Source organism: Gymnogyps californianus, chromosome 1, assembly GCF_018139145.2.
Source record: "Gymnogyps californianus isolate 813 chromosome 1, ASM1813914v2, whole genome shotgun sequence".
NCBI classification, from domain to species: Eukaryota; Metazoa; Chordata; class Aves; order Accipitriformes; family Cathartidae; genus Gymnogyps; species Gymnogyps californianus.
In genome coordinates this window covers 202821115-202847950 of record NC_059471.1, presented here as the reverse complement: position 1 = coordinate 202847950, position 26836 = coordinate 202821115, and the positions used below count along the sequence as shown (strand labels likewise).

At 40.1% G+C, this 26836-nt stretch overlaps 1 protein-coding gene across 4 annotated transcripts; it reads left to right on the top strand.

Moving 5' to 3' along the window:
- Positions 1–667: 667 nt before the first annotated feature.
- ERGIC2 (ERGIC and golgi 2) lies at positions 668–26836 on the top strand. 4 transcript variants are annotated; one of them, XM_050914002.1, is made up of 14 exons: positions 668–789; positions 6207–6352; positions 9270–9378; positions 11391–11437; positions 12599–12669; positions 14224–14264; positions 14996–15097; positions 16622–16717; positions 18496–18551; positions 19541–19639; positions 20857–20954; positions 24596–24758; positions 25652–25731; positions 26520–26836. In XM_050914002.1, the coding sequence occupies exons 2-14, from the start codon at positions 6247–6249 to the stop codon at positions 26583–26585; spliced, it is 1134 nt and encodes a 377-aa protein (XP_050769959.1). In that variant the 5' UTR covers positions 668–789; positions 6207–6246; the 3' UTR covers positions 26586–26836. The 4 variants fall into 4 exon arrangements, with proteins under 4 accessions (XP_050769959.1, XP_050769950.1, XP_050769954.1 ...); XM_050913993.1 differs by lacking the exon at positions 668–789 and adding an exon at positions 3711–3818; XM_050913997.1 differs by lacking the exon at positions 668–789 and adding an exon at positions 4150–4166.

The window sequence follows — 26836 nt, the reverse complement described above, 5'->3', positions numbered from 1 at the left end:
CAGGACCGACGCGGACAACCGACAGCGCGGCTCCCGGGCAGGGGACGGCAGCGTCCAGCTCCCCCCAGCGCCCGGCGAGGGCTAGACAGGCACGGCGGCGGCCCCTGCCAGCTGCCTCATCTCTCTGGTTCCTGCGAGCGTGGTTCCTTCCGATTGGCCGGGGGGATCTCCCGCCGTCACCGCCGCTCTATGGCGCCCGGCGGCTGCTGCGGGGCGCGCTCTCCCTCACGGCCGCCCCTCACCGCCCTCACTGCCCCTATGGCCGCCCCTCACCGCCCCTACGGTCGCCCCTCGCTGTCCCGCCCTCCCCCGTCCAGTCCCAGTCCCTCCAGCCCTCACCGCTCGGCCCCCGGGACTGATCTTCTTCCCCTCCACCCCCTTTCCAGCCACTCCCACCCCCTCATCTCCATATTTGCTCTTTTGCACCTGTATTTCCTCCTCCTTCTCCTTCCTAAATGCCACCTCGATGCCTCCACGTTCCGGTAAAGCGGCTGCTCTCTTCCCCCCCAACCCCTGCCTCGCCTCGTCCCCTCCGCGCTGCTTCCACCCCCTCCGGGCTCCCCCAGCCAAGGGGCGGCCGATCCCCGGTCCCTCCTGCTACCCGGCCGGTTTCTCTCGCCCTTTCAAAGCGCGTTTTCAGCCGTCGTGAACGACCTGTGCAGGCGGCTGTAGCAGCAGCAAACGATGGGGGCTTGGGTTTAGCCTCGAAATGCTTTAGCCAGGTTTTTAGTTTTGTGTATCTTGCATACGGTTTCCAGCATGTTAACGCTGAAGTGCGGTGAAGTGCAGGTGGGGAATCTGTGCATGTTTACATTTGCTCCTCTTGTTTGGTCTACCATCGTCTGTTACTGTCTTTGATATCAATGTGCTTCATAGGGATCCCATTCCTGGTATTTTTTTTCTTCCTGTCCTGCTTCATTTGTGGCTTGCTAAACTGTACGGATATGAGACATCTTATGTGGTTTCCCCTCTTTGCACATGTCAAAGGACTTCATAAATCACCAATGTTAAGAAGTGCTGGTTTTTTTGGCAAGGTAGTTGTATTTTTACATAGATGACTGCCCTCAAGTCTCAGGGTGCTTTGGGATCTTGTTAAACAGCATAGTGAAACATATGTGTGTAAAGCAGCAGCTGAGGGGCAGCCCCTTGGCAGGCGCATGGCTTGCAGTTGACAGCTGGGTTTGTTCCTCCTTCCCTGCTCCCTTCAGGCTCCTGAAGGTAATTTGGCAGGTGCTCAGAGGCTGCCACCACTGAGGTGTGATGAGGAGAGCAGAAAACAAGCATGCAGGTGCATAAGGAAAGGACCACAGTTTACATTGGAACAGTCTGGTATTTGGTAGATGCAGTATGATCACTGTTATGTTGCTTTAGCACAGTATAGTTAAATATACAGTGTTGGTATACTGCAAAGTGTATATAATTTTCCTATATAATTTTCTCCATTTTTCTTAGATTTTGAAAAATGTTTACTGTGTTTTCCCTCATAAAATCCTATCGAGACATCTGTAGTTAAAAATATTACTATAATGGTGCAAAGCTGCAAGGAGTTTTGTCCCATGCTACTTCTCCTCTGTAAGAGGCATCTCAATGCAGCGTTGGGCACTAATGCAAAACCGTTTTTGTCTGTGAGCAGATTGGATTGCTTTAGTTTATAGCCTGGGAGAACATCTGTTGAGCATCTCTGATGCACAGCTAATAACCAGATCTGTTGGTTGCTCTTTCCAGGCCTCAGTGCTGAGAGCATTTCAAGGGAAAACAGGGCTTAGCCAGCAAAATCCCTGGCTGCTGAATTATACTCTATGACCATCGGCATGTCAATATAAGAGCTTTAAGTGCTGTAGCTAAAGCTGTCTGCTGTTTCTGAGGGAACAAATGTACAGATAAACATTTTCGGTCTGGTTATTTATCTCTTGTAGTATCGTTCTCCCACCCCCTTTTTCTTTCTGACTCTCTGATCCAGTTGTTATTATAGTTGCCAAAATGATCAAAACAGACTGATCAGAATTCAGTGAGAACATCAGCATGTTGGTGTATCTTCTTTCCTTCCTTGAAACCCACTGTCTGCCTAGCCCTAAAAAGCAAAAAATACTCTTTGAATCTGATCGTACTACTTTCTCATTTTCAGGTTCCTTTCATTCTCAAATGCTGTAGATACCCAGCTTAATTTGAATAAAACATCCCAGATGATACAGTTGTTTTATTCAAATTGTATATACTTTGGCATGCTACTTGAAACTCTTTTGTCATGGATCTACTTTTTCCTCTAAACCTTTAGAAAGAGCAAATCTGTATTAATGCTGTGAAACTCATCACTTTCTGTGTTTCTGGGGTGTGGGTTTTATTTGCTTGCCTCATTATAAAAAAATACTGGAGTCTTCAGTCTCTCTCCTTTCTGACCTGTGAATATAAATGTTTGGTATAATGGGCTTTTTTATTTTTTTTTAAATCTTACATGCAGCATTTTTCCTTGAATAATTTGATGTCACCTGAGATGTTAGCACTTCCCAAAAGATACCGGAGAGCTCCTGTTTTGGCTGTAGGAAGATGTCTAGGTTGGCTCAGCTACTCGTGAACTTGCAGGCACGGTGGCAGTAGCATAACGTAACGCCATGATAATTGACTTTGTAAGTCTGTTTTGGTAGCAGCGCAGTTGTAAAGACTACAGGGGACACCGGCATAGAGGAGAATGAATTGCTGCAATTGTAAGAAAAAAATCTGGAGATAAACTAACATTGCTGTTATTAAGTGGTAAGGTTTGTGGTGAGAGGCAGTGCCTTTTTATCAGTGCCACCAACACAGGGAAAAGAACACAGATTTTGGGCATAAATGAGCCCTTACTTTTTTCACTTCAGGTCTGAAGACTGCCTTGTGAGCTTAAAATCTGGTTTTCCCCCTATATATATATATATATATATGTAATAGCCCACTGCCTTAAAGCCTTTTCCCCCATAGTTAACCTAAGAGAAGATACTGCCTCTTTTCAAACATTGCCTGCTCTTATATCCGTGGTGTCTAAAACAGTATTACCACTGCAAGCCAGGTTACAGTGCTTTTGCAGTTTGCTTTTGAAGATATTCGATATACCTCACTTTAAACGACCGCTCAGTAACTCGCAGCTTCGTAAGTTCTTGTCGATACCTACTTCCCCCGCTTCGGAGCAGTACGTTCCTTCCGTTTGACTACTGCTGCGTTGGGGGCTTCGGACCCCAGCGCTGGGGGCAGCTGCAGCTCCCGAGAGCCCAAGACACCGGCAGGATCTGCTGCGGGCCTCTGCACGAAGCTCTGCGGAGCGGAGCTGCAGCCCGTATTTCACGCGGGCTGCGTAACTTACCGCGGCTGCGGAGGGCTCAGCCCCCCGGCTGTGCCCGGCTCTGCTCTCCAGCCGGGGCTGGCGCCGAGGGGCCCCACCGCGCCGCACGCGCGTTACGGCAGCCGCCGCTCCCGCCAAGCCGTACGGGCGGCGAACCGCTTCCACATACGTACTTGTGCTTATTCCTTCCGCTCGCCAGGCCGCTGACCTAATCCTCCCTGAGCCAGCTGCCGCTCCCCGCCGCTGCCCCGCTGCCCCGGGCCGCGGCGGCGGGCGGCGCATGCCCGTGGGGTGGCGAGCATGCGCGCAGGCGGGGCGCCGCCGCCGCTGCCGCCGCTCCCGTCGGCCTGTGCCTCCCGCCGCCGCCGGGCGTCGGTGGCGGAGCGAGCCCGCCCGGGGCCACGCGCGTTGCCATGGTCAGCGAGGCGGGTGCTGAGCAGGGCGTTGCGGCTCCCCTCCCCTCTCCGGCCTCGCCCGCGGCGCTGGGTAACGGCGAGAGAAGCAAGAGGTAGGGGAGGGCGGCGGCGAGGCGGCCGGTGCGGCGGCCGGTGCGGCCTGTCCCGTCCCGCGGCTGTCCGGTGCCTGGCTGCGGGCCTGCGCCCGCCTCAGTGCGGCGGCCGGGAGCGCCGCGGCCCTCACAGGCGTGTGGGCACCGAGCTGACGGCCGCCTCCCGGGGCTTCCCTCGGCGTGGGCAGCCGGGCGGGGGTCAGCGCTGGGTGCGAGGCCCCCGGGAGGGGGATTCAGGCGTGGGTCCGCTCCGCGGGTGTGGGACTGGATGTTCAGATGCGCACCGGCGCCGGTAACGGCTTCACTTCCAAGTTGTGCGAGTAAGCGAAAACTGCCCGAGCCCCTCAGGTGGGTCTGGGTTGCAGTCGCTTCGAGTGGGCACTCTGGTCTCGAGTGGCGTTTGCGCTATGCTTTTTCCTTTTTTTAGCTTGTAATAATTTTTTTAAACGCAGTTGGCTCTTGGATTCATAATATTTACTTTTGTAGGAACAGATTCCAAATTTTATACTTCGTGTTTCTGAAGTATGTGTGTTGAGATGGGCGGGGGGGGGGCAAGGTATCAGATGTCTGTCTCAGTTTGTAACGGAAAGTGAGTCTGTGTGTGTGAGATTAAAGACACGAATGAACAAATGGGATACTTCTAGCTAGATTACAAAAACCCACATACTCACTGATGCAGGGTGATTTAGAAAGTTTCTTAATAAAGTGCTCTCAAATTCTCTAGGTTTATCTTGTACCTCTTTATGGTGTGCTTCTACACATGTGATAGCAGAGAAGACACAGGGAAAGTGAAATGGTGCGAAGTTGACTTCAGTGCTGTCTTTGTAGGATAGCAGGCAACCCCGTCCAGTGTTTCCTGTGTGCTAACGAATGTTATGGCTCCAGTCATTGTGTCCAAGCAGCTGCTTTGCCATATCTGTGCTCCGAAGTTTTCCAACTGTTTCTTAAGCTATTCTGAGTAGAGTTGAGATAATTCTTTAAAACACAATTATGTAGTGTAGTAAAGGCCAGGACCTTGCTTCCCTGATTTTTTTTTTTTTTTTTTTTTTTTTTATGCTGTATAACCAAAATTCTGTTCCGGCACCTAACTTCTCTGCCCACTTTAACTGTGGTTTCTTTGAATCCTCTGCAACACACACAGTATCGTTTTGTTGGTCCCTGCAGGCTGACTTGACTGATGCTCCTGCCAAGTACAGAGTCTGTATCTTCTGAAGCGAATTTGTGTGGTGAGGAAGTTGCAGGCATAGATCCTGATTCTTCACATGTGAACTTCCATTTCCAGTAAAGCCTATTGCTTTGCTATTGCACAGTACGAAGCCTGCTCAGCACCAGGGAGGGGCAGAGCAGGGAATAGCTCTTGAGTAATTTCACTAGGACGCGCTGGAGACTTGATGTGTTCTTGAAACAGGGGAGATGAGTTAACAGATATTTCTACAAGACGATGATGAGGACCATCTCACATGTTGGCAGTGTTGGTTAGCTTGCCCGCCTTGTTGTCTTTAAATAGGAGACGATAATATGATGTATTCTCAGAATACAGTGAATGCACGACGCTTTTCGTAGCTTCAGAAATTCTGGGCAAAGTGCAGCATTTCCTCAGAAGGAAAACAGCAGTGCCAACTTGTTAAAACACGCAGCATATTGGCAGGACTGGGTTATGAACGTATTTGCATGATTTCGAAATACTTTAAGACGGTATTTCCTGGGCAGGCTGCTTCTCTCAGCATCCTGCTGCTTAAGGTATCAACGACTCCAAGAGGAGCAGAGATCCTGTCATGGACAAAAAGGATTCTGAAGGATGGAGCTAGGATTTGATACTTAATTTGCTTTGGGGGGCATTTTTATAGAGGAAAAAATGCAAATTTTATTATGACCATAAAATTCTATAGCTGCAAAAATGTGAAATACATTTTTTTTTTTTTCCCTTTAGCTGTATGCTGTATGTACCCACATTGGCTGAATATAGTAGCCCAGAGCAGTTTGACATCCTGCCGAGTTTATGCAACCTATTAGATATTCCCTGCTAAGTCAGTGACTTCCATGCATTGTCAGGTCTGTTTAGCAAGCTCACTTCAGGACTGAGTTTGGTTTTTTTTAGTTTAAAATTCAATATACCCAATACCAATAAGAATTTAATCGAGAAAGAAATTAGTCATAGTAATTAAATGGTGAACGTGCTGGATGTGGCTGGAATGTAAGCAGCAGTGTCCTGGCTAATTTTAACAGTTTTCTTGAAGCAAGAGTGACCATCCAGTTGTCTAGCATGTGTTTCTTGAAAACATATTTCTTAGATTTTAATTGCCTTATTATTGCTTTATGATTGTAGCCAGTCGGTTTGAGCAATGTTGCTTGTGTCTTTTTAATCACAACAATTTTTTCTCAAATCAGAGGGAATATATGAAGGAGGAGGTGGAGGAGTGTGCTGAAGATGAGGCGACTGAATCGGAAGAAGACCTTGAATTTGATGAAAGAACTGGATGCCTTTCCAAAGGTTCCTGAAAGCTATGTGGAGACTTCAGCGAGCGGAGGCACAGGTAGGCCTTCTTGAGATGCTGACATGATTCATGTTGGCTGTTAGCTCAGTCTAGCATGCTCTGGGAATAGAAACTTCAATAGGAGGAAGACAGGCATCTGTGTTCATTTGAAACTAGCCAAAATTGGTTTCTTGATTTCTTTTGTGGACTGACAGAGCTCATCTCCTTCAAGTAAAGACATAGTATCTTATGCAAATAGATGCATTCATCACTCATCTGAAGGGAGATTTTTGTGTAAAACTGGTGAGACTCAAACCAATGTAAAGGTTCACTGTAAAAATTTCTAACCAATTACAACTGGAAGTGCACTGTGCCAAGGCCGTAATAAAACTTTCTCATTTGTTGTCTCACTAAGCCCTTTTCTCCGTGTCAGGTTTCTGGGTGAGACTGTGTCAGCATGAGCTGAAATGCAGGTTGGATTCAGCTCTATGCTTTCATAAAAGAGGAAAAACATTCTCCAGAGGTGTCTAAGAGTTGGATAAGTTAAGCATCAGGATGAAGAGCAGCTTTCTAAAGCTTTTTGTCTTGAAGGTATAGTTGATTTTAAGAGTAAGGAAAGCGCTTTGAAAAACTAAACGCTTTAGTCCAGGGCATGTGCTTGTACTGTCCTTATTAGTCACTTGACCTTCTCTCAAAAAGCTGTAGCTGTAAGAATTACCTTTTCTATATGTGACTGAACGGAAAATTGTGCCTGTAAGTTGGGTTGGGTTAGAGGTAGCCTGATCTGGAAATAGTGCCTTCATCTATTGCACTGCTGGAATTGTTTGCAGTTAGATAGGAAACTGCTAGCAGTTAGTTTGAAATGGAGGACAAAAATCTCTCTCGTGTGCGATTATGTCTGATACTCAGTTCAATAAGAAGTACAAGAAGCAATTGCAATCTACAGATAAGCCTTTGAAGTCATTACGCCACTTGTGTAGAAGTAAATATCACAAGGATCTGTATTACTTTGCTATGTTTCCTGAATTGCAGTGTTAATCATTAAAGGATTATTGTATATAAAATAATCTCTTAAGAGCTGATTAAATAACTCTCTGTTAATCTTAGTCCCAGTTCCTGAGAAAGCGAGTTGGTTTTATCTTGTAATTCTTAGAAAGACAATAAATGCTTAAAAATTCCTTTTTTGTAGTATAGCACCATCCTTCATGAGAACTTCACTTTGGTGAATGGTGCCTTAAGGATTTCTCAACACCAGAAGTTACTTTAGCATTCTTTGGTTTATCCCAGTAACCTTATAAATGACGATATAGGATTGTCTTATTCTATGCCATTATAAAATTTTAATATAGTATTCCCGTTTCATTCAGGATTAAAGTGCCAGGCTTACTTTCTGGTGTGATAGGGATGCAAAACATACCAAGACTCTATTCTCAGACTTTCAGTGCCTTAAAACCCATTGCAAAAGAAGTGCCGGTCTCTCAAATGAGCTGAGACTCCAGCTCTGGGGCTGGGAGAGTCTTTGGAAATTCTACAAGACTTTATTTTCCTGTTCAGATCCACAAATACCTTTGCTCAGAATTAGCCAGAAAGCAGCTATGGCTCTAAATGTTTCTTTGTATTTTGATAGACAGTATGGCTCCAGCTTTCCTGTTGCATAGCTGGGGTGAGTCTGGCCTACTGGGCTCCAAAAGGAAATTGATAGCCAGAATAATTAACTGATTAGTGCATGTGCTTTCACAGAAGGTTTTCATATATGTGATTGTTACATAGCTTCAGCTGAAAGCTGGAACTTGAAATGTTGCTGATCAATGCAACGGTCAATGCTGCAGCCAATGGTTTCTTTTCTGATCCCATAGGACAGTGCCTTTATTTCCCTGCTGCCACCTCTGGGCTGTAGACCACTGTGTAGTGAGTTGAAGCCTATCAACAACAGGCTTGGTTTTTTTCAAGTTGCCCTTCTCAGACTCCATAGAAATACTCCACAGAATGCAGATGGAAAACACGTACTGTCAATAAATGTACAGATCACCACTGTGCTCCGTAACTCAAGGTTTTTTCAACTTAACAAAAGCCATGATTTAATAAAAGGGGTGCGGCAGGTGCTTCTTGTGCATCCGTTACTATGTTTCTGACTATGTGCAGCAGGATGATCTTCCCTTTGCATTGTACAGCTTTGCAAGTGTGATGAATAGGCTGCTTTGGAGATAAGCGAGGCACATATACCATTAAAATATACCAATTAGTTTTCTTCCTAAAAATAATTTCAAGTCAGTTCTTCACTTATTTACCTGTTGGTAGAATGGATAGCTACATGTTGCTTATCGCCAGAGGGAGAATTGTTTGAAATATCAGGGTGGGAGTCCTGACTGTGTAGCTATACACAAGTAGTGTAATCAGGGCACCTTTTTCTAACTGGACAGTGCATGTAATGCATATTATTTCTCCTGTCTGCTAGCTTCTTGGCTCTAAAACTAGCTATAAAAAAATTTGTTATAAGAAATTTGTTATATATGTTATAAGGTTGTAGACAAGTGGAGGCTTGAAGGGACTTCAGCGTGCACCTTATCCTTCTTTCATGCTTGAATTTAGGATTAAGTTTGCCTAGACCATTCCTGACACTGATTTGTGGGCATTTTGTTTTATATGTGGAGGAGGATGTAGCCTGTTCTTAAATCTTCCATATAGGGATTCCACAACCTCCCCATCATTCTAGTATTGGACTGTACTTCATGTAAAAAGTTCTTTCATGATGCAAAGGTAGGACTTGTTCTTTTCCCCTCCTATGTAAAAGCAAATACTGTAGATATGAAAACATTTTTTTACGAGCAGCTTATGGATTTATAAATCAAAGATACCAGTATTGTACTGGTAATGTTCAGATTCTGGAATGTTAGAATTTTGTTCTGCTTATGTTTCTGAATAATATTTCTCACAATCTAAACTACTTTTTTTTTTTTTTTTTTTTTTGGCCACTCAGTTTCTCTGATAGCATTTACAACGATAGCTTTCCTGACTATAATGGAGTTCACGGTGTATCGGGAGACATGGATGAAATATGAATATGAAGTAGACAAGGATTTTACTAGGTAATTTCTATTCATTATAATTACTTTGAAAATTTAAGTTGTCTGCATTTCAGGACAGGATAGATTTAAAATATTCGTGTGAATTGTGAGCGATTTGTGATTGAAATTAAAAATGAAATACTAAAGGGACTTGATTTTTCCTCTGTTGATTGATTTGGGTTTTTTCTTTTCTGGAATCTATGAAGAAGAGAAATTGAGATTTCTGCAATGAAGAAGTCAAAATAGTGTAGGTTTGTTGGTGGAGTCCCCTGAGGAATTATTTGCTAACAATTCGGAGGACATTGTAATATGTAACTCCACATCAGCTATGTAAACCCACCACATTCGCATGATGCTTACTCTAGTTTATACAGTTAGTATATTGCCATTATACTTTGTGCTGCTGGAGGTGAATCTTAAGCACTCAGAACTTTGACTACGTTCTCTAGAGATTGCTACTGATCTTGTCTCCAGTTATGGCCTCCAAGATCAGCTGAAGATACATTTGCTGTTGGTTTCTTGTGCTTGTCTGGACTGTGTTCACCTTTCTTCCTGAGGTGGTCAGGCACCCATGAGTCCATGTGAAGTTAATGGAGATTTTGTGCACTGAACGCCTTTAAATATCATACGTCTGGAACTGAAATAACTTTAAAAGCTGTTTGACTAGTTGCTGTGGTAACAAGCTAAAGTTACCTATATTAATTGGATGTCTTGTACGTCAGAAATACCAAAGGTTTCTGTAATGAAAAAATAAAAAAAAGGAGAAATTTAAGGGAGATGCATCAAAACCTCAAGTTAGAGTAAATCCATTCAGACAGATGGGAGTTTCGCATTTAGGTCTTTGCTAAAGTAAGTTATTTCCCTAGTGAAGCTATCACATGGGAGGGATAGTCTTGTGGTTAAGAGACTATTATGGGACTTGGGAGACGTCCTGCTGCAGACTTTCCAGTTTGATTGTGGGCTAATCACTCAGCCTGTGGTTCTGTGACAATTTAAACCAATGGAGAGTGGTATCACTTTAACTGCTTTTCTCCTGTCTGCTGACCATGTCTGATCCCAAGTTGAGCCAATGCTGAATCCCTTGCTTATGTGATTTGTTTGTGGTCGGCTAAGTTCCCAGAAGAAGCTCCCTGGAAGTGATAGGACCATATGAGTATAGTGAGGGGATTTATTCATTATAGTTTAAATGACTTTTGTGAAACTAGCACGAAAACCAATAGGAAATGCCCAGAATATTTGGGAATGCCACACAATCAGACTTTTGGTGTGATGGAGTTTTTTTGGGGTGTTGGTTTTGGTTGTGTTTTTTTCCCCTGATGGGAAGAACTATGTTTCACCTCCCCTCGTTATGGAAACATTCAGGATAAAGATCTTAACGTATAAGGCATTTTGCTACTGTAATATGGGAGCATTTTTGAGAAAATAACTTTTTCCAGAAGCAGTGCTAGCAAAACCAATGATCCTTATGACATGGCAACGTTTTCTGGGAGCTGTTTTTAGCAACTTCTCAGCCTGATCCTGAATGTCACTGTCCTGAGGAATTCTGATTACGATTGGAAATACAATGGCCTGTCTTAAAGACAAAACAGGAGGAAGGTGCTCAAATATTTACTCAGTTTTAGATTTGTAACTCCTACATTGTCCTGATCCACTGCATTCTGTGGAATTTATTGCACTGTTGTGTGGAAAAAAAAAATGTGTAAAATATTGAAAACTATATATTCTTAATAAGAGTCTGACAAACTCTTGAGCCAGTAATATTTCCAAAAAATCTGTTAGGAGTTTCATGGTAAAATTCAACAGGGAAATCTGATGCTTTTATCTCTTAAGTTACGAGTCATCATCAGTGCTTTAATAATTAAAAGTCCATCTTGGTTCACCCAAATTTTAAACAGCTTAAGTTTATATTTATTGGTGTAAATTTTGTTATTTGACTGTGTTTCTGCAAGTAATATGAGAATTTTAGTAATATATCTCTTGATACTTGTACTCAATGTTACTTATTAGCTTTTTGCCTTTTTTTTTCTTTCCAGTAAGTTAAGAATCAATATTGATATTACAGTTGCCATGAGGTGTCAATGTGAGTATTCCATCAGTGAAAGTTTTGTAACACTTTAAAGGCTCTTCAGAGTATGCATTTGCTTGCAATATGGTTGGATATTGTTCAAAATATTCTAACAGTGAGATTTCTTCTGATCTTGATGGTATGTATTGATCTTGATGGCACTCACTGAAAGAATTGGTAGGAGATGTGAAGAAAAGTATTTATGCCATCTCATTTGCATGTCACAGACCTTTGCTCTCTCTAGCTGGAATATTCTAAAAGCTCATTGTAAGACACAACTCAGCAGCAGGAATTTATCACAACTTTTATTTATTTCTGAACTTGGCAAATATTAACCAGGTCTATTTTTTAACAATACTGGAACCATCAGGTAATTTCATCCTCCTGATGAACATATGGATGCCTTCCCGTTTAAAGGCAATGCTTACTTGTCTTTTGACATCATTTAGGTAATGAACCATTATTTGTATGGACTGGTTTTAGTTGTCCTAGGCTGAGAAAGAGAGAGCATACTACTTCTACCAGGAATGCAAGCAAATCTTCAAGACTCACTTTTTTGGCTAGGTTAAACCTTGCATTAGTTCTATGGTACATCAGTACCATACAATTTGTGTTTGTCTCACAAGTATTAATTCACAAGTCATCCCTTCTTACTCTTAAAATTTATTTTAATTTTTTCAATTATTTTCCAGTTAACATAAAAAATTTTGAAAATTCTGTGGGTTTTTTTTAAATTTTAGAAATAAACAAAACTTTATCCTCTGTTTTGACTAGTCTTGGTTTGGATTCAGTGCTTATGAAACAGGAAAAAATATTTATGCATAGCAGATCCTAGAAAGCTTGTGTATGTGGTTCATACAACATCTCTGACAGTGTTACATCAGTGAGAAAGTATTGCAAATCTGAAAAGTTTGTTTCTGGTCGCTGTGCATCAGTTGGTGATACTCTGATATGATAGGTTGAAAAGTAGGAGTCTGTGGTTTCCCCCTACCTCCCAGCAATCTGCTTCTTGCCAGATTTGTTTTTCTTTTGGTTCGGACTTTGTTAACAAGGAACAGTAGCTTATACTGAAAGTTTACCGCTGTACTGTGAAACTTCATTTCAACTTGAACTTTTTGTTTGTTTGTTTATGATCATCTGTATGACTCTTAATATTTTTCTCCCTTTTTAAAACAGATGTGGGCGCTGATGTTCTGGATTTAGCAGAAACAATGGTTGCCTCTGCAGATGGGCTCATCTATGAACCAGTAAGTTGATTCTTACCTTTTTATTTAAAAAGGAAGTTGCTCTTTACTTGATGCGGAGCACTGCTGGGCTGGCTGGCTTGCTTGCTTGCTTGTATTTTTTTCCCCACAACTGGGCTGCACAGAACCTCCCCAAGTATTATCTGATCCTTGAGCGAGGTCTGCAGTGCTTACCCCAGGAATCTGCTAGGGAAAAAGGCTAGCATTGGGATTTCTGTGTGTTCACTCTCTGCAAATACAGCAGACTCCCAGATCAGTGCTTTTTAACAAGCTAGTGATTTCTACAGCTAGTTTTTTTTACATGTGCAAATTCTAAGGATAAATGCTAACAGTATTTGATATGGAAGGAAAACTATCAGAGCTCTCATAAAAAGAGAATTGATGTAACTGCTTTTTAACTAGGAGAATACTATGATTCTAAAAAGGGGTAGAAAGTCACCATGATATCCTTATAATATGGAATGGCATTAAAGATCGTAAATTGGGTTAGTATCCTTTTAATTTCTGTACTGTGAACTGAAGGCTCTGGAACTGTGTAAGTCTATGCTCTTAAAGTGGTTTTGCTTGCATAATACAGTAAACTTTGACGTAATTATGCTGTGTGAAAGTAATTTATCATTTACAGAAAACCTATTAAAGAATGTAACTTCCTGCTGTAATTATTACATTCTCTAATAACTGAACCATATTCCAAATTATAACAGTTTTGTCTAAATTCCTACTCGTGTGTGTGAGCAGGAGGAGATGGCTGAATGGAAGGATGTGCTCAGGAAGGTGAAGGAGCTTGTTTTTGTTTGTTTGTTCTCCTTGGAACATTTCCTCTTTAGTCTGGACAGTCATCTCTGCGCTGCTGTAGCTGCTGCATGCTAGCAGTTGCCCCAGTGCTTATAATCTTAGAAAGAGGAAACTTCCTGTACTTGATCTCTTTTGGCCATAGCTCTGGGTAGGTTTGAGCATTAATTGCAATTGAATTTACTGTCTGGAGTACATCAGTGTTAACAATACATAGATTTGAAGTCGGTGCACAGATGTTACAGGTGATATTTTTGTGCTGGTTGAAGTATAGCAGGTCTGGTAGCTTGTCTTAATGAAGCGCTCAATGTGGGATGACCCTAGAAATAAACAATCTGCACCTGGACCCTTGTCTTTCAAAGATTGCTCCTCTGCTTGTTTCATTGCCGTTTGCATCAAAACCATGTGTGTTAGTTATATCACTTAGAATTAAATTGCTACTCACTGCTTCTTCTAGCCCATGTTAGTCAAAGGCTAGAAGGGCAGAGACTGCTCAAGTTGAGAGAGCTTTAGGAAAAGATGCTGAAGTTATAAATGCAAACAAGTGAATAATTCTGGGGGGGAAGGGACAGAAATTTCCATACTTGAACACCAAATGTATTATTTAAAATGCAAAGTCCTTTCTTAAACTCCAGTATGTGGTACCAAGTGTGAATTTGATAATAACTCCCCACCCCTTCCCACACCCCAGTTCTCTTCTGGGTTTCATGGATGGGACTTCAATGTTTCCTGCATGTTTTATTAGATGTGTTATTTTTGTTTCAGGTAGTATTTGATCTCAGCCCACAACAAAAAGAATGGCAAAGGTAAAGCACTGAGATGCATGCCTATGGTTTGTATTATTTTTACTGGAAGTGATGCTGAGGTACACCAGAGTCACATGACAGAACTGTGTCTTGGGTCTAACAGCTCCTGCTTTTAATTTAAGAGTGCAAACCTGTGAAAAGATATTAATTTGGTTTGCTTTTCTCATCATTTGAGATCTCTGTTGTGCAAAAAATTGGCTTTGGACTTATTTGTGGAGTTGGGTCATGCAGTTGCAAGCCGAGACGTATGGGCTCGCTCATATGTGTTTTCAAATGAATGCTTGGTAGCGCAAGTTTTAATTATGGGTTCGGATGCGTAACACAGATGGCTTGATATCAAAATGTAAAGCTGAAACATAGTAACGAATTGGGACGTTCTTGCGAAAGCAAGTGAGTTTGCGTCTTTCATATAACTGAATTCACACACTGTTTATCATTTAAACTGCAATAGCTTGGCTATGTGTGTGATCTCTATACTGATAGTCTTGTAATAGAACCTGAAGCTTATTTGGGAGTCTGGCTAATTTCAGTATTTTGGTAGCACACTGGTGTGAACACCAGAGCTTTAAGCTCTGTATAAAATATCATTCTCAAAGTTTAATGTAACACTTTAATACTGACATGAACCTTGCTAACTTCTCAATTTATAATCTGCAACTGAAGCTGATAATTAATTGTGAAGTTATTTTTTTACTGTTGCATGCTTTCACACTTGTCTGTGTAATCTTTAGGATGCTGCAGCTAATTCAGAACAGGCTGCAGGAAGAACACTCTCTTCAAGATGTGATATTCAAAAGTGCTTTTAAAAGTGCTTCTACAGCACTACCGCCACGGTAAGAAAAATTGGGATGTTGTGTCGTCATTCCCTCCTCCTGCTGCCCTATTTAATTAGACTTCACATTTTATTGTGGTTATGATTTTTTTTTTTCCTCAGAAGATAAGGTTGTAAGAAAAGAAGACCTTACTGCTTTTTATTGCATTTTAAAATAGTATACTTGATACTTGCTTTGGAGGGCTGTTGTTTTATGAAAACCTCTGGGGTTTCCAACTTGGAGAAGGTTTCCGGGTTTTATATGTGTATTTGTACGTATATATGTATACATAATACAGACACACACATAAATATACACTCACACACTTTTTTAGTCCATTTTATCTGATGCTTCCTTCTTAATGTGAATTAGTAATGCCAAAGCAATACTAAACGAGTCTTTTTTTTTTTTTAAATGAAAGAATATCTTTCTGTCCAGCAACTTTTAAAAAAAAGTCCTGCTATTAGCTGTGACTTAATACTTTATGGTTTTAAAAGAATCAACCTTTGAATAAAAATGTGTTTTGTTAATAAATGTCCTGGTCAAAGATAGCACTGTTAAAATTGTGTGGAGAAAACTTGCTGTTTACACTTCATTCCAACTACCCACAAAATACTGAGAGACTAATGCATAGGCGGCTTTGTCTCCCTGAATCTAGATGCTATGTGATTTCCGCCCCCCCCCATGAGAAAACACTTTCTACATGAAAGCTGAAATTCTTTTCCCCTTAAAAACAAACAAACAAAAATACCCCACACAAGCAAGCCATAAATAAAACAAACACCAAAAACGCTGTATGCACTTTCCATGTTGTAGTCTCCCTGTTTGAGGATTAAATACATCCTTTCTTCCTAAGGCAAGGCTGAAGAGGGCTCAAAAAAATATTTTTTTCTCATTTAATTGATGTCTTCAGATTCATTAAGTCCTTCTGTGCCTCTATGATATTTGTTAGTGCAGTAATTGAGATGATATTTATGCTTGAGATGTGTTTAAAAAATTGTGGGTTTTTTTTTTTTCATCTCCCTCTAAGGAGCAGATTTGGAAATATGTTCTGAGTTGTGGACATCCCAACAAGTGTGGGAAGAGGAAGGTTTCATAAAAAATAAATGTTGAAAGCTGTTCTTGCTATGTTTTTGTTAACATGACCAATATATTTTGTTCTGTTCATTGTAGCATTAAAAATTTTCCAACAAACCATTTTTGGTAGAAGTAATTGGGAAAAAAAAAAAAAAAAGAATCCCCAGGGCAGCAAAATATACCTACAGTCTTATGTTTTCTGTTCACATGTTCAGGTATCATAAGTTAGCTTTGTAGGCCAGATCTCTGAATACAAGTATGAACAAAAGCTTATTGGTTTAATCAGTCTGACCTTTATTTGTTTCCCTCCCTTCCACCATCCCTGCTATAATTCCAGAAGAATATGATAAGGAGAGGTAGATGATAATGCTGTATCTTTATGCTAGGAAAAAGAAATCTAACTGTACTGCTGTTATTTCTGTTAGTGAATATTCTCAAGTACTCTTTATGTTGTTTTTGTTTAAACAGGGAAGATAATTCATTACAGTCTCCAGATGCATGCAGAATTCATGGTCATCTCTATGTCAATAAAGTGGCAGGGAATTTTCATATAACTGTGGGCAAGTATGTTCTGTTCAATTCCTGAAAATAAAAAAAAAAAAAATTGACTTCTACATTATATACAGTGCATGCATATATATGTGTGTGTATGCTTTTACACTTTTGGGTGAATGACTGTTTTTTATTAACCTTCCTGTACACATGCTTGGTATTATTTTCCATGTGGTATCTTTTCTTGCACAGTTTAAAAACGAATTTCTTCATAAGTTACTAAAACAATGCAGCGCAGTGCATCGTTGCATGCAATGTAGTGGTTATGAATTCCAGTGTCTTACAGGATGAAAACTATTGAAAATAAGTCCTCTATAAGTGTATGACATGGAGTGGACTGCTTGTACTTGCCTCCATTCTTTGGGCCTGTCCAAACTTCTTTCTGTTACTACACAGTTCACTAACATGGATGAAGTGTAGATATGTGCCATTTCAGCGCTGAGATAACATAGTTACAGAACCATAGTTAGGGAGCTAAATGCCAGCTCACCTTTATTTGTGGAGAGACTTTCTGATATGCTTCGGCAATGGTTTTAGCTTATATACACTGCATACAAACTTGTGTTAACTTTTCTCTGTGCTCTCCAGCTCTGCTGTCCTCACTTGTCTTCATGCCACCTCTGTCACCAGAGATCTTAGCATGCAATGTGTACTCTAATTCATCCACATGTAATTCCAGCTGCTGTCTTTGTGTGGCTATTTCTCCAAATGTCACTTCTGTCTGGTCTTGTACCACCTCTCTGATTTGCCCCTAGATGTCCAATTTCTTAAGCCCTTTTCAGAGCTGATCATTTCAGCCTTTCATCTGTACTGCCATCACTTCTCTCTTCCTATCTCTAATTCTGCAGCCCTGAATAATCTTTTCCTTTCCTTTGCTTCCTTTTGCTCATCATTACATTTATACTTCTGCTAAGTTGCTCTTTCTCTTCTTGTAGGTTTTTTTGGGGGGGGGTTGTTTTTTTTTTTTTTTACAGCTTTTTCACTGGCCACCTTTGTACCTTATTGCCTGATTATTTATTGTGGTCCTATCTTGACTGATCTCATTGTCTTTCTGCACCTTCTGTTTGTCCAAAACTTACATGTGTTTGGGAACGATTTAACTTAAGCTAAGTAGGGAAGGTTTCCTGCGTTATTGGCTGGACTGGTAGGGATGAAGTGTGGCTGGGAGACTCTTTTACTTTGCAGACAGAGCTGCACTTTTTTCCGCCCTCTTTGCACTGTTACCAGCTTCTGCATTGTACTTTCTTTGCAGGTCTACAAACAAGTGTCCAGACCTGAAGTTAACTTGCTCAGTCAGGGAGCAACTACAGAGTTTAGTTAACTTGCTTAGTCATAGACCAAGTATGGTAAAGTTTTCATTAGTCACTTGAGCAGTTCTGCAGCTTTTCATGTGGTAGGCCTTGGTGGCTCTTCTAGTAGCCTAGTGCCTTGACGTGTTTTTGACACTTCTAAAAATGCAAGACACTGATTTCGTGTAAGAGGCTTTTCATGAGTCTAATGTTCCTGTACCTTGTCATTCAGGCTGTCTGTACTCGGCAGTAATAAAAATGACTTTTTTTTTTAATATAGATACACACAATTTTTATATATATATATATATGATTTTGTAAAATATATATATTTAAACATATATATGTTATATATGCACATATTTTTTATATATATATAAAGTATTTATTGAAACAGAAGAGGACAGGTAATTTTTCTACATAGTTCTGTTTAGGAAAACTGTGTCTTTTGTGTGGATTAATTAAACAAATTTTTCATAAAACATATCTTGCTTTCTTTAGGGCAATACCACACCCTCGAGGCCATGCACACTTGGCGGCCCTTGTAAGCCACGAGTGTAAGTTCTTTGTATCACCTCCATACAAATGAGTATCATTTTGTTCAGACTGCTGTCTCCTAATTCATATGTTAACATAGGTTGCTGTTGTAAAGATGTTCTAGCTGGGCAATTGCATTGTAGAGAAAGTGAAGAATATTCTTTGCAATGTTATAACTCAGCAGTGACTTACTTTCGTACGTTTAACACTATTAGTATTATCTTTAGGTTGCTTCTACAGTAATGATAACACAGGAATCTCAGATGTATTTTGTTGTAACACAGATACCATATGAAATTCCTTTATTTCAGTCCAAACTACCTATTTCCTGCAAAATCTGTTTTTATAAGGTTAAAAATTTCTGAGCTTTGTCCTTAGAAACTTCATTTTTAGGTTATGAGTCTAAATACTAAATGTGTGTTGCTGCCGTACTTAATGTGAGGCAAGGGTGACTTACTGTGAAAAATGAACTTGGTGTTGGTTAAACCTCCAAATGTCTGCCCGTGAATTTATGTCAACACAAGTGTGTACATTATAGAGCTTAAATACCTTTGTAAAATCAGGCAATGTAGTAACTTGGTAGTTGCCTTATGCTTCCTCTGTACATTTCATTTATGAAATTTTAGTCTTTTTAATACCATTACATACAAAAACCTGAACTGTAGAATAACTTCAGTATTTGGCCAACTAGAAATTTCCTGTCATGAAATTTTAACTCTCTTTGGCTCCAGGCTTGATTCAGATAGGGTTATAATTGGGTTTAGAAGTTCTTTTCTAGAGAAATTAAATTTCCTTGTTAAATATTTTGGATTTGAGTTTTGTTTGAAACTTATACGTAGATATAGTGATATATTCACAGGCACAAATCCAATGAAATGCACACCAGTGTTTGAAATATTCTACCTAATGCATTTTCCAATGTGAGAAATGGGTGCATCTTTTTCTCTGAGAAGAGTACAGAATCTCATAGTTTAAAAATGTTGTTTCATTCCTTTGTATTGTCTTTCAGCCTATAACTTCTCTCACAGAATAGATCATTTGTCATTTGGAGAGCTTATTCCAGGACTTATTAATCCTTTGGATGGAACAGAAAAAATAGCATCAGATCGTAAGTGTTGTGTGTTTAAAAAAGCATCTTGTTTTCTATATTCTTCCAATAATTAAATTTAAAATATTACCATGTTTCATGAATGTTGTGATTTACAACAGCACGTCCTGCTAAATTTGGTAGCGAGCAACGCACTGTTCAATTACCTACATGGCATCTTAAATGGACGATTTCTTTTTGATATCGGTATCGCTGTACTTTGCTGTTTTGCTGAAGTTGAAAGCGGTTTCTTCCAGATTTGTGTTATGTTGAAGTTACAGTATGTCTGAACATATTGCAAAGAATTTTGCAGCAGTATGGTACAGTGGAGATTCATAGATCTGATTGTTGTTGTAACAGGGAAAAATGAGTCTGATTTGGTTTAAAAAAAACAGCATCAGGAGTCTTGGATTCTATTCCTGTATTTGGTTGTCACTTCCATGATGTATTTTGTGAGGCTACTACAGGAAGGGTTTGTGTATCACTTTGTTTCCTCATGTATAAATAAAGGAGTATAGTAACCTACTTTACAGAACTACCTACGCCTCATCCTCTGACTTTCATTCCCCATGAGAGTGATCCCCAGAACCTTCTAAAGCTGCTGTTGTCTCAAAGTCAGTCAGTCCATTGGCTGTTCCAGCCAGAATGGTTTTGTGTAGTTGAAACAAATTGCTTCAGTCTATCAGTGTTTGTTCTCTTAGGGACTTGCACGAAGACAGAGCAATCATAAATGCATAAGCATGCTGATTGCTCTAGAAGAATTCTCTAGAAGTCTGTCTAATCAAGAGAAAAAACGTAACCAGTTCAGAAGGGCTTCCAGCATTGTATAGACAATTCAATGGCTAAAATCTATTCAAACCACTGTCGAGATGTATGTATCATGCAAAATGTGACTGTGGGAAACTTGTTTAGTTCTAGTGTCCTGGAAAACACTATCTATGCATTTCATTTGAAGCTTTGAGTGGCCTGACCTTAATGAATCTTTTCATTACATGGGTAAAATGTAAATTTCTCTGAGTACAAATGTGACATAGGCCTTGCCCGTGGAAACTAACTTTGTTCATACAGATGGTGCTGAAGTAGTCTTGGCAGTGCTGGGACTCTTTGAAGAATGTCCCTAGTGTAAATGGCTTAGCTGATTAACTATTTTAAATATTATTTGTTTGATTTGTTTGTGAATGTCTCAGATGGTCTTTGACTCTGTACTTAGTTCAACAGTGAGATTTGTTTTCTTCTAGATAACCAGATGTTCCAATATTTTATCACAGTTGTGCCAACCAAACTCCATACGTATAAAATTTCAGCAGAAACTCATCAATTTTCAGTGACAGAAAGAGTAAGTAGAAGTAAGAGAAAACCATGCAGAGAAAAATCTAACAGTGATTGTTCTTAACAAAAGCTCAAATGTGAAAACAGAGACTTAGTTGTACTGTGGTTTTGAAAACTCCTCTAGCATGAAGAGACTCTTTGTAGAATGTTCCAGTGCACTAGATTTATCTGTAAATAATGTAATACTGATGGTAAAATGTATATGCTTGGTGACATATGCTAACTTCTTGCATTAGTGTTTTGCATCTGTAGATCTGGAGTCTGATATTAGAATTAATGATAGATATCCAGTCATTTCCACTTTACTGGATGCTAGTGGTGAGGAAACCCTCTAAGTTTTAGGTCTGTAACCTTGTGTGTAGCTTTACAAATATTTAATCCACCTTTAGCTTTTTATCCGTATGGGAAGCAAACCAAGAAACGCAGCTCACTTGAATGCCATGAACTTGGTTTGGGAGTGTTAGAAATGGAAACAAAGGTAGTTTGTATGAAAAACTAATCACACAGGAAGCATCTCTGTCTCTCAGCTGTCTTGTTTAACCTTTGTTGAACCACCAACTTTATTCTCCAGACCAGAGAGCTTCTACTTCTGGGCTTGGAGAGGCTTTTAATTCTGAATCCATAAAGAAAGTAGTTATTGCAGCATAGTACATGGGCAAATCATAAGGTACTAATTTTAAAGACTGCTGTAAATAAGAAAAAGGCCTTATGTGTACCAGTTATGTGTCTCATTTCCAGACACTGAACTCTGTTTTGATCTTTTATTGAAAAGCCAAAGAAAAAAATCTTTGCGAAAAGTTTAATTAAAAATGACAGATAAAGTGAGAGGTAAGAAAGAAGCCCTGGGTTGAAAGGAGATTCAGAGGTTAGGATGGCAGTTCACTGTAATACAGTTTGTGGTGTTCTCCAATGGAGAAAAATCTTTATTTCCTCACAATTCCATGCTGTGCTTCTGAAAAATGCATAGCTAGGGGAAGTCGGATAGAGGTGATGTCTTGGGGTTCAACTTGGGACATGCGGACTGCTGAAGGGAAAGGTTTGCTCTAAAACTCACAAAAGCTGGAGTAAAGAGAGGAATGAAGACGAATTTCATAATGCAGTATACTCCCATCTCCTGCTGGTCTAGCAATCTGCTTCATGTTTTCTCTGCAGCAACTAAGGGACTCCTTAAACTTCTGGACATCAGTCAACTGCTTATCTTACTCCTTATTGCATTTTTTTTGTCTTGTATTAAATTTTTCTCTCCTTCTGCTGTAAAGATGATTTCTGTCAATCAACTGTGCAGTCTTAGCTCTTTAATTTTTTTGTGGGGATGTATTTTTTATGAAAGTTGCAACACAGTCACAGGTTGCTTAGAAGAAAAGCTTGTGAATAGTAATGCCACTTTACCTCCACATACTTGTTTGCTCTCACTGTATCAGTAGGTAGCCCTGCCTGTAAAGCTTGTTTGTGTTTGTCTTTGGAAACCAAATACACCTAGCAGATGAGCTGGGAAAGGCTATGAAGAGCGGTTAACACTGAACAGCTTAGTGCATTTATTTTATAAGAGGAGACACATATGCAGACCTGGAAAAAGGTGGTCAGCTAGCCACGGCTAAAACTTGAACACAGTGAGGTTTAATTGCCAGTGGTGAACAGACTGGGAAGCAAAGTTTGAAAGGTGTGGGCAGAATCATCTCCACTACTGTTGATGTTTGAGATACTGTGTTTATCTATGTTAAAAAGATTTAATTCTAGCAAGGCTTCACTGATCTGAGATATCTGATGCAGGGCTAGTTATTTTCAGCAGGTTTTAGCAACCAACAGTTAAATCTTCTGCAGCAGTAGAAGCTAGAAGCAGACCGAAATGGTTTGCAGAAAAAGAATTATGTATCTTTTGAGGGTGGAGTTTTGGGTGTTCTGTTTAACTTCATAATTTTTTTTCCACCATTTGACCTCAAAAGACCAATAAGGCTTAGGGAAACAATAGAGGAAAAACAAACAAAAAATTTTTTTGTCCCTTGCCAATGGCAAGGTTCTGTTTAACTACCTTCAGTCTTCTCTTCTTTCTTAGTATGCCTGATCATCCATCCTCTAATGCTGAACGTTGTCATGCTCTTGAAATACAGAAAGCATTCTGCACTGTTTTGGGTTGGGGTTTTTTGGGGTTTTTTAACCATTGCAAAGTTTCTGTGACCTGGTATCATAACTGATACGTTATTTTGGCATCCTTTTTACTTTGGTTTGGTAGCAAAAGAAGCAATATGGTTTATGTCAACATTAGCTGACTGGAGAAGTTGCCTAGTCTGTATTTTCCAAAGTGGTATTCTGCTTTTTATTTTGTACTGTATCCTGCGTGGTTTTTGAGCACAGACCGTTAAATCTACAGGTGAAATGGAGCTGTGATATATTGCTTTTCTGTTCGGTCTTGCTTGTCTGTCTTCTCTACTCTTATTAGCCTAGACATGGCTGAGTTTGTCTTCAGTCAATTATGTTCTTTTCTGCTGCCCTTGTATATTTTTCAGCCAGACTTACCTGGCAGTGCATTTATCAACACCTTTCACTAATAACAAAATGATAGCAAACTTTTGAAAGAAACTTAAGATTGTGTTGAGGTTTTTTCTCCTGAGACCATTTTAAAAAGTAGAGATTTATAGCAGCCACTCTCTCCTCTTTGGGGTCTTTTGGTTTAAGAATTTGGGCAAATGAGAAGAAACTGTAGAAATTCTTGGATTAGGACTGAGGCGTCTGATCTGTTTAAAGTGGTCATGGCAAGTTATTATTTTTATCAATATATCAGTATCAAGGTGTATTTCTTGCTGTGTGGCTGTTGTCTGAAATGACCTGATTGGCAAAAATTTTGAAAAGAGGCTTGATACTGGTATTCAGTTTTCAGACCCCAGAAATTTTGAAATTTTGATCTTTTTCCTTTTTATTTTTTTTTCCCATCAAAGTAATGGATTATGGCATATGTGTAAGTATGCACTGAGGAAAAACAAATTGCATTGGTCTAATTTAACTTAAGCTTCTGAATTTCCATTATGGTATGCTCTAGTTTAGGGTCTTCCCTGATACTTTTAAGAACCAGCAATTAAATCCTCTGTGGCATGTGGATCTAGAGATATGCTCTAAGGAAGAAGGAGGATGAAGCCTAACGAGTCTTAGATGCAGTATATAGATTTATATACACCCTCTGGGAAAACTGCCATAGCTAAGGCTCTTCAACAACTTAAATGTCTCCTGAAGGTCTCATCCTGATTTAAGTGATTAATAGTAGCGCATAAAGTAGGAAGAGTTGGGGCACTGTATTATACCAGTGCGCTCACTTGAGTTCATAAGCTAGACCAAGACTATGACACTTACCTTCATAGGTACCAAAAGCAACCTGGTTATAAACATCCTTGTTTAAAGGACCATGTAAGCAAATCTTGAGAGGATTGTACCAGAGCCTGATAGTGAACATTGATATGCAGCACAGAAGACCAGTGACCAGGAAAGTAAATGGTTATCTAATGATGTTTGACTTTTAGAAGGTACTGGCCAAAGTTATCTTGATGTTCCCTGGTCTTCTGTTGATTGCTAACTCTCTTGATTAAGTAGCTCTTTGTCATCACATCTATTAAGATTGTTTTCCTTGTGACTAAGTTGTGTTTCTCTCTCTTCTTTCAGGAAAGAGTAATTAACCATGCAGCTGGCAGCCATGGGGTGTCAGGAATATTCATGAAATATGATATCAGTTCACTTATGGTGACGGTGACAGAAGAACACATGCCTTTTTGGCAGTTCTTAGTGAGGCTCTGTGGCATTATTGGGGGAATTTTTTCAACTACAGGTAACTATCTGTGCTTTCCTTCTGAAGTTCTACCAGAATTTTTTTTTGGTCATGTGATTATGTTATGGATAAATTACAGGGGAGTCCTGAACCTCTAGCAGGTTTAAGATGAAGTGTCCATTTGTGTGCACTGAAATGTGCAATGAAAGCTACTCATTTTTGGTGTCCCAGTATGCCGTTTCTGCTGTTCTGAGGGCCTGTTGTTTCCCTTTTGGTAACTGTAGCATAGTTTATTTACTTCTGGAAGAGCAAAGAGATAGATAGATATAGATATATACACATACACACACACACACATTGACTTCTGATATTCTGTGTATTTCCTATAGTTGGAATCCAGTGCTAAATCAGTGCCAAAAGTTGAGATAAAATTTCCATCTGAAGTAATTGGGAGGATTTTCCTCGTGTAGCTTGTCAATGTACTGCAAGATTTACTCCTTCAAAGAAAATAAACTAATTCACTTATAAAATAATTCACTTAAAAAATAAACGATTCACTTATACCCTATTACGTCTTGACTAATCTTGATTACGAGTTATTTCTTTTCTTGGCTTTCCCTTGAAGAGAGCAGCGTAAAGAGACCTTGAACTAAGAGCTCTCTTTCAAAGGAGATATTTCTGTCCCACAGAATATATTTTCACCCGTGAAAGCCAGGCAGAGGGAATTACATTTGCTTGGATAGCTTTGGTTTTGCTTTTATTGATGCATTTCAGAATGTTAGAATTCCCCCCGCCCTTGATGTTTCCTTTTTTATGTTAATTTCTTGGTGTTTTACATACCAGTTTACTGCACTGTATCCCGTTTAAGTATCGTGTAGAGTTTTGCTGTGACACTTGTGTAAATACTACAGTTTTACTACTTGTGACAATTTAAATCTTGTTTGACATTGCAGGAATTTTACATGGCTTTGGAAGATTTGTAGCAGAAGTTATTTTTTGCCGTTTCAGACTGGGCTCTTACAGATCCACATTGGTAAGAAGAACTTTCTCTAAGTATTAAATAAGTGGTACAGCTACCTGAGGATGGATGATAAGGACAACTTTGGGACTCAGTCCCAGCAGAATTTAAGATGCTTGCAATAAGCCCTCCCCTTGACACGCATATGAGCAGAGATTCAATAGCTTTTAAAAACAGTTGGAAAACCTAACATGTACAGAAGCAAGGTGTTTTCTAAGAAGCTGAATTAATGAAACAAAGTCTCTTAGAGATTTCTCTGCTACGTCCCCTCCATCGTCCTTAGTATATTCTTTTTATTTTCAAATTGCTACAAAAATTACGTGTTTTCCCAGGCATCGTCAGTCTCCCTCACATATTCTTCTTCTGCTTGGCCTGCTGACTGAAGAACAGGCACTGTGTGCTGCAGGGGTTCAGTGTTGCTACTGATTAGCCCGCAGGCTACTGCCAAGCAGTGTGAAAGAGCTGAGCAGTCTTTACCTTTCCCTTCATTGGGCATCAAGAGGATTGCTCCTCTAGCAACTACTTGATTTTATTTTACTTTTATTTTTCCCATTTAAGCCTCTAGGTAGCCTTTAAGACTTCTGCCTTTCTCTCAAATTTGGTTGAAGTTTGCCAGCTGGCAAGGTTATGTGAGTAGGGGGAGAGGAGGGAAGGCAAGCAGATTTGTATGATTTTTGTTTGGGAGACCAGGCAAAAGGCACACAAGAAATGCCCAAGAATAAAGAAGTGTCTGTTTTGGGGGAGGGAGGGGAGATTCTGTTCCTGGACAAGCCATTAATAACACTTTGTTTTTGTTTGACTAGGTTCCACTTCCTGATGGCCACACAAGCAACCACTTACCTCTAATTACAGACAATAGTACGCATTAGCCTCCTGAGAAAACTTTCTTTCTTCCTGCCCGATACAGAAGACTTTTTTTTTATAATAAAGAAAACATTGTGCAATATGCTGAGACAGTCCTGATGGGCAGCAAAAAATGAAGCCTTTACAAAAAAACCCCAACAAAACAATTTGTGTAATTTTTTGTCTTTCTAAGTGCACATGGAGTCACAGGAGGTTGTGAGACCAGTGAGGTGGACCATCTTCTGGAGATTAAAGGAGCGTTGCTGCCAATACAGTA

Bases quoted from the DNA above. Each gene is read 5' to 3' on its own strand.
- ERGIC2 (XM_050914002.1), top strand. From the start codon at position 6,247: ATGAGGCGACTGAATCGGAAGAAGACCTTGAATTTGATGAAAGAACTG. The intron at 9,379-11,390 runs GTAATTTCTATT...TTTTCTTTCCAG, and splicing joins GTAGACAAGGATTTTACTAG to TAAGTTAAGAATCAATATTG. The intron at 19,640-20,856 runs GTAAGTGTTGTG...GTTTTCTTCTAG, and splicing joins AGAAAAAATAGCATCAGATC to ATAACCAGATGTTCCAATAT.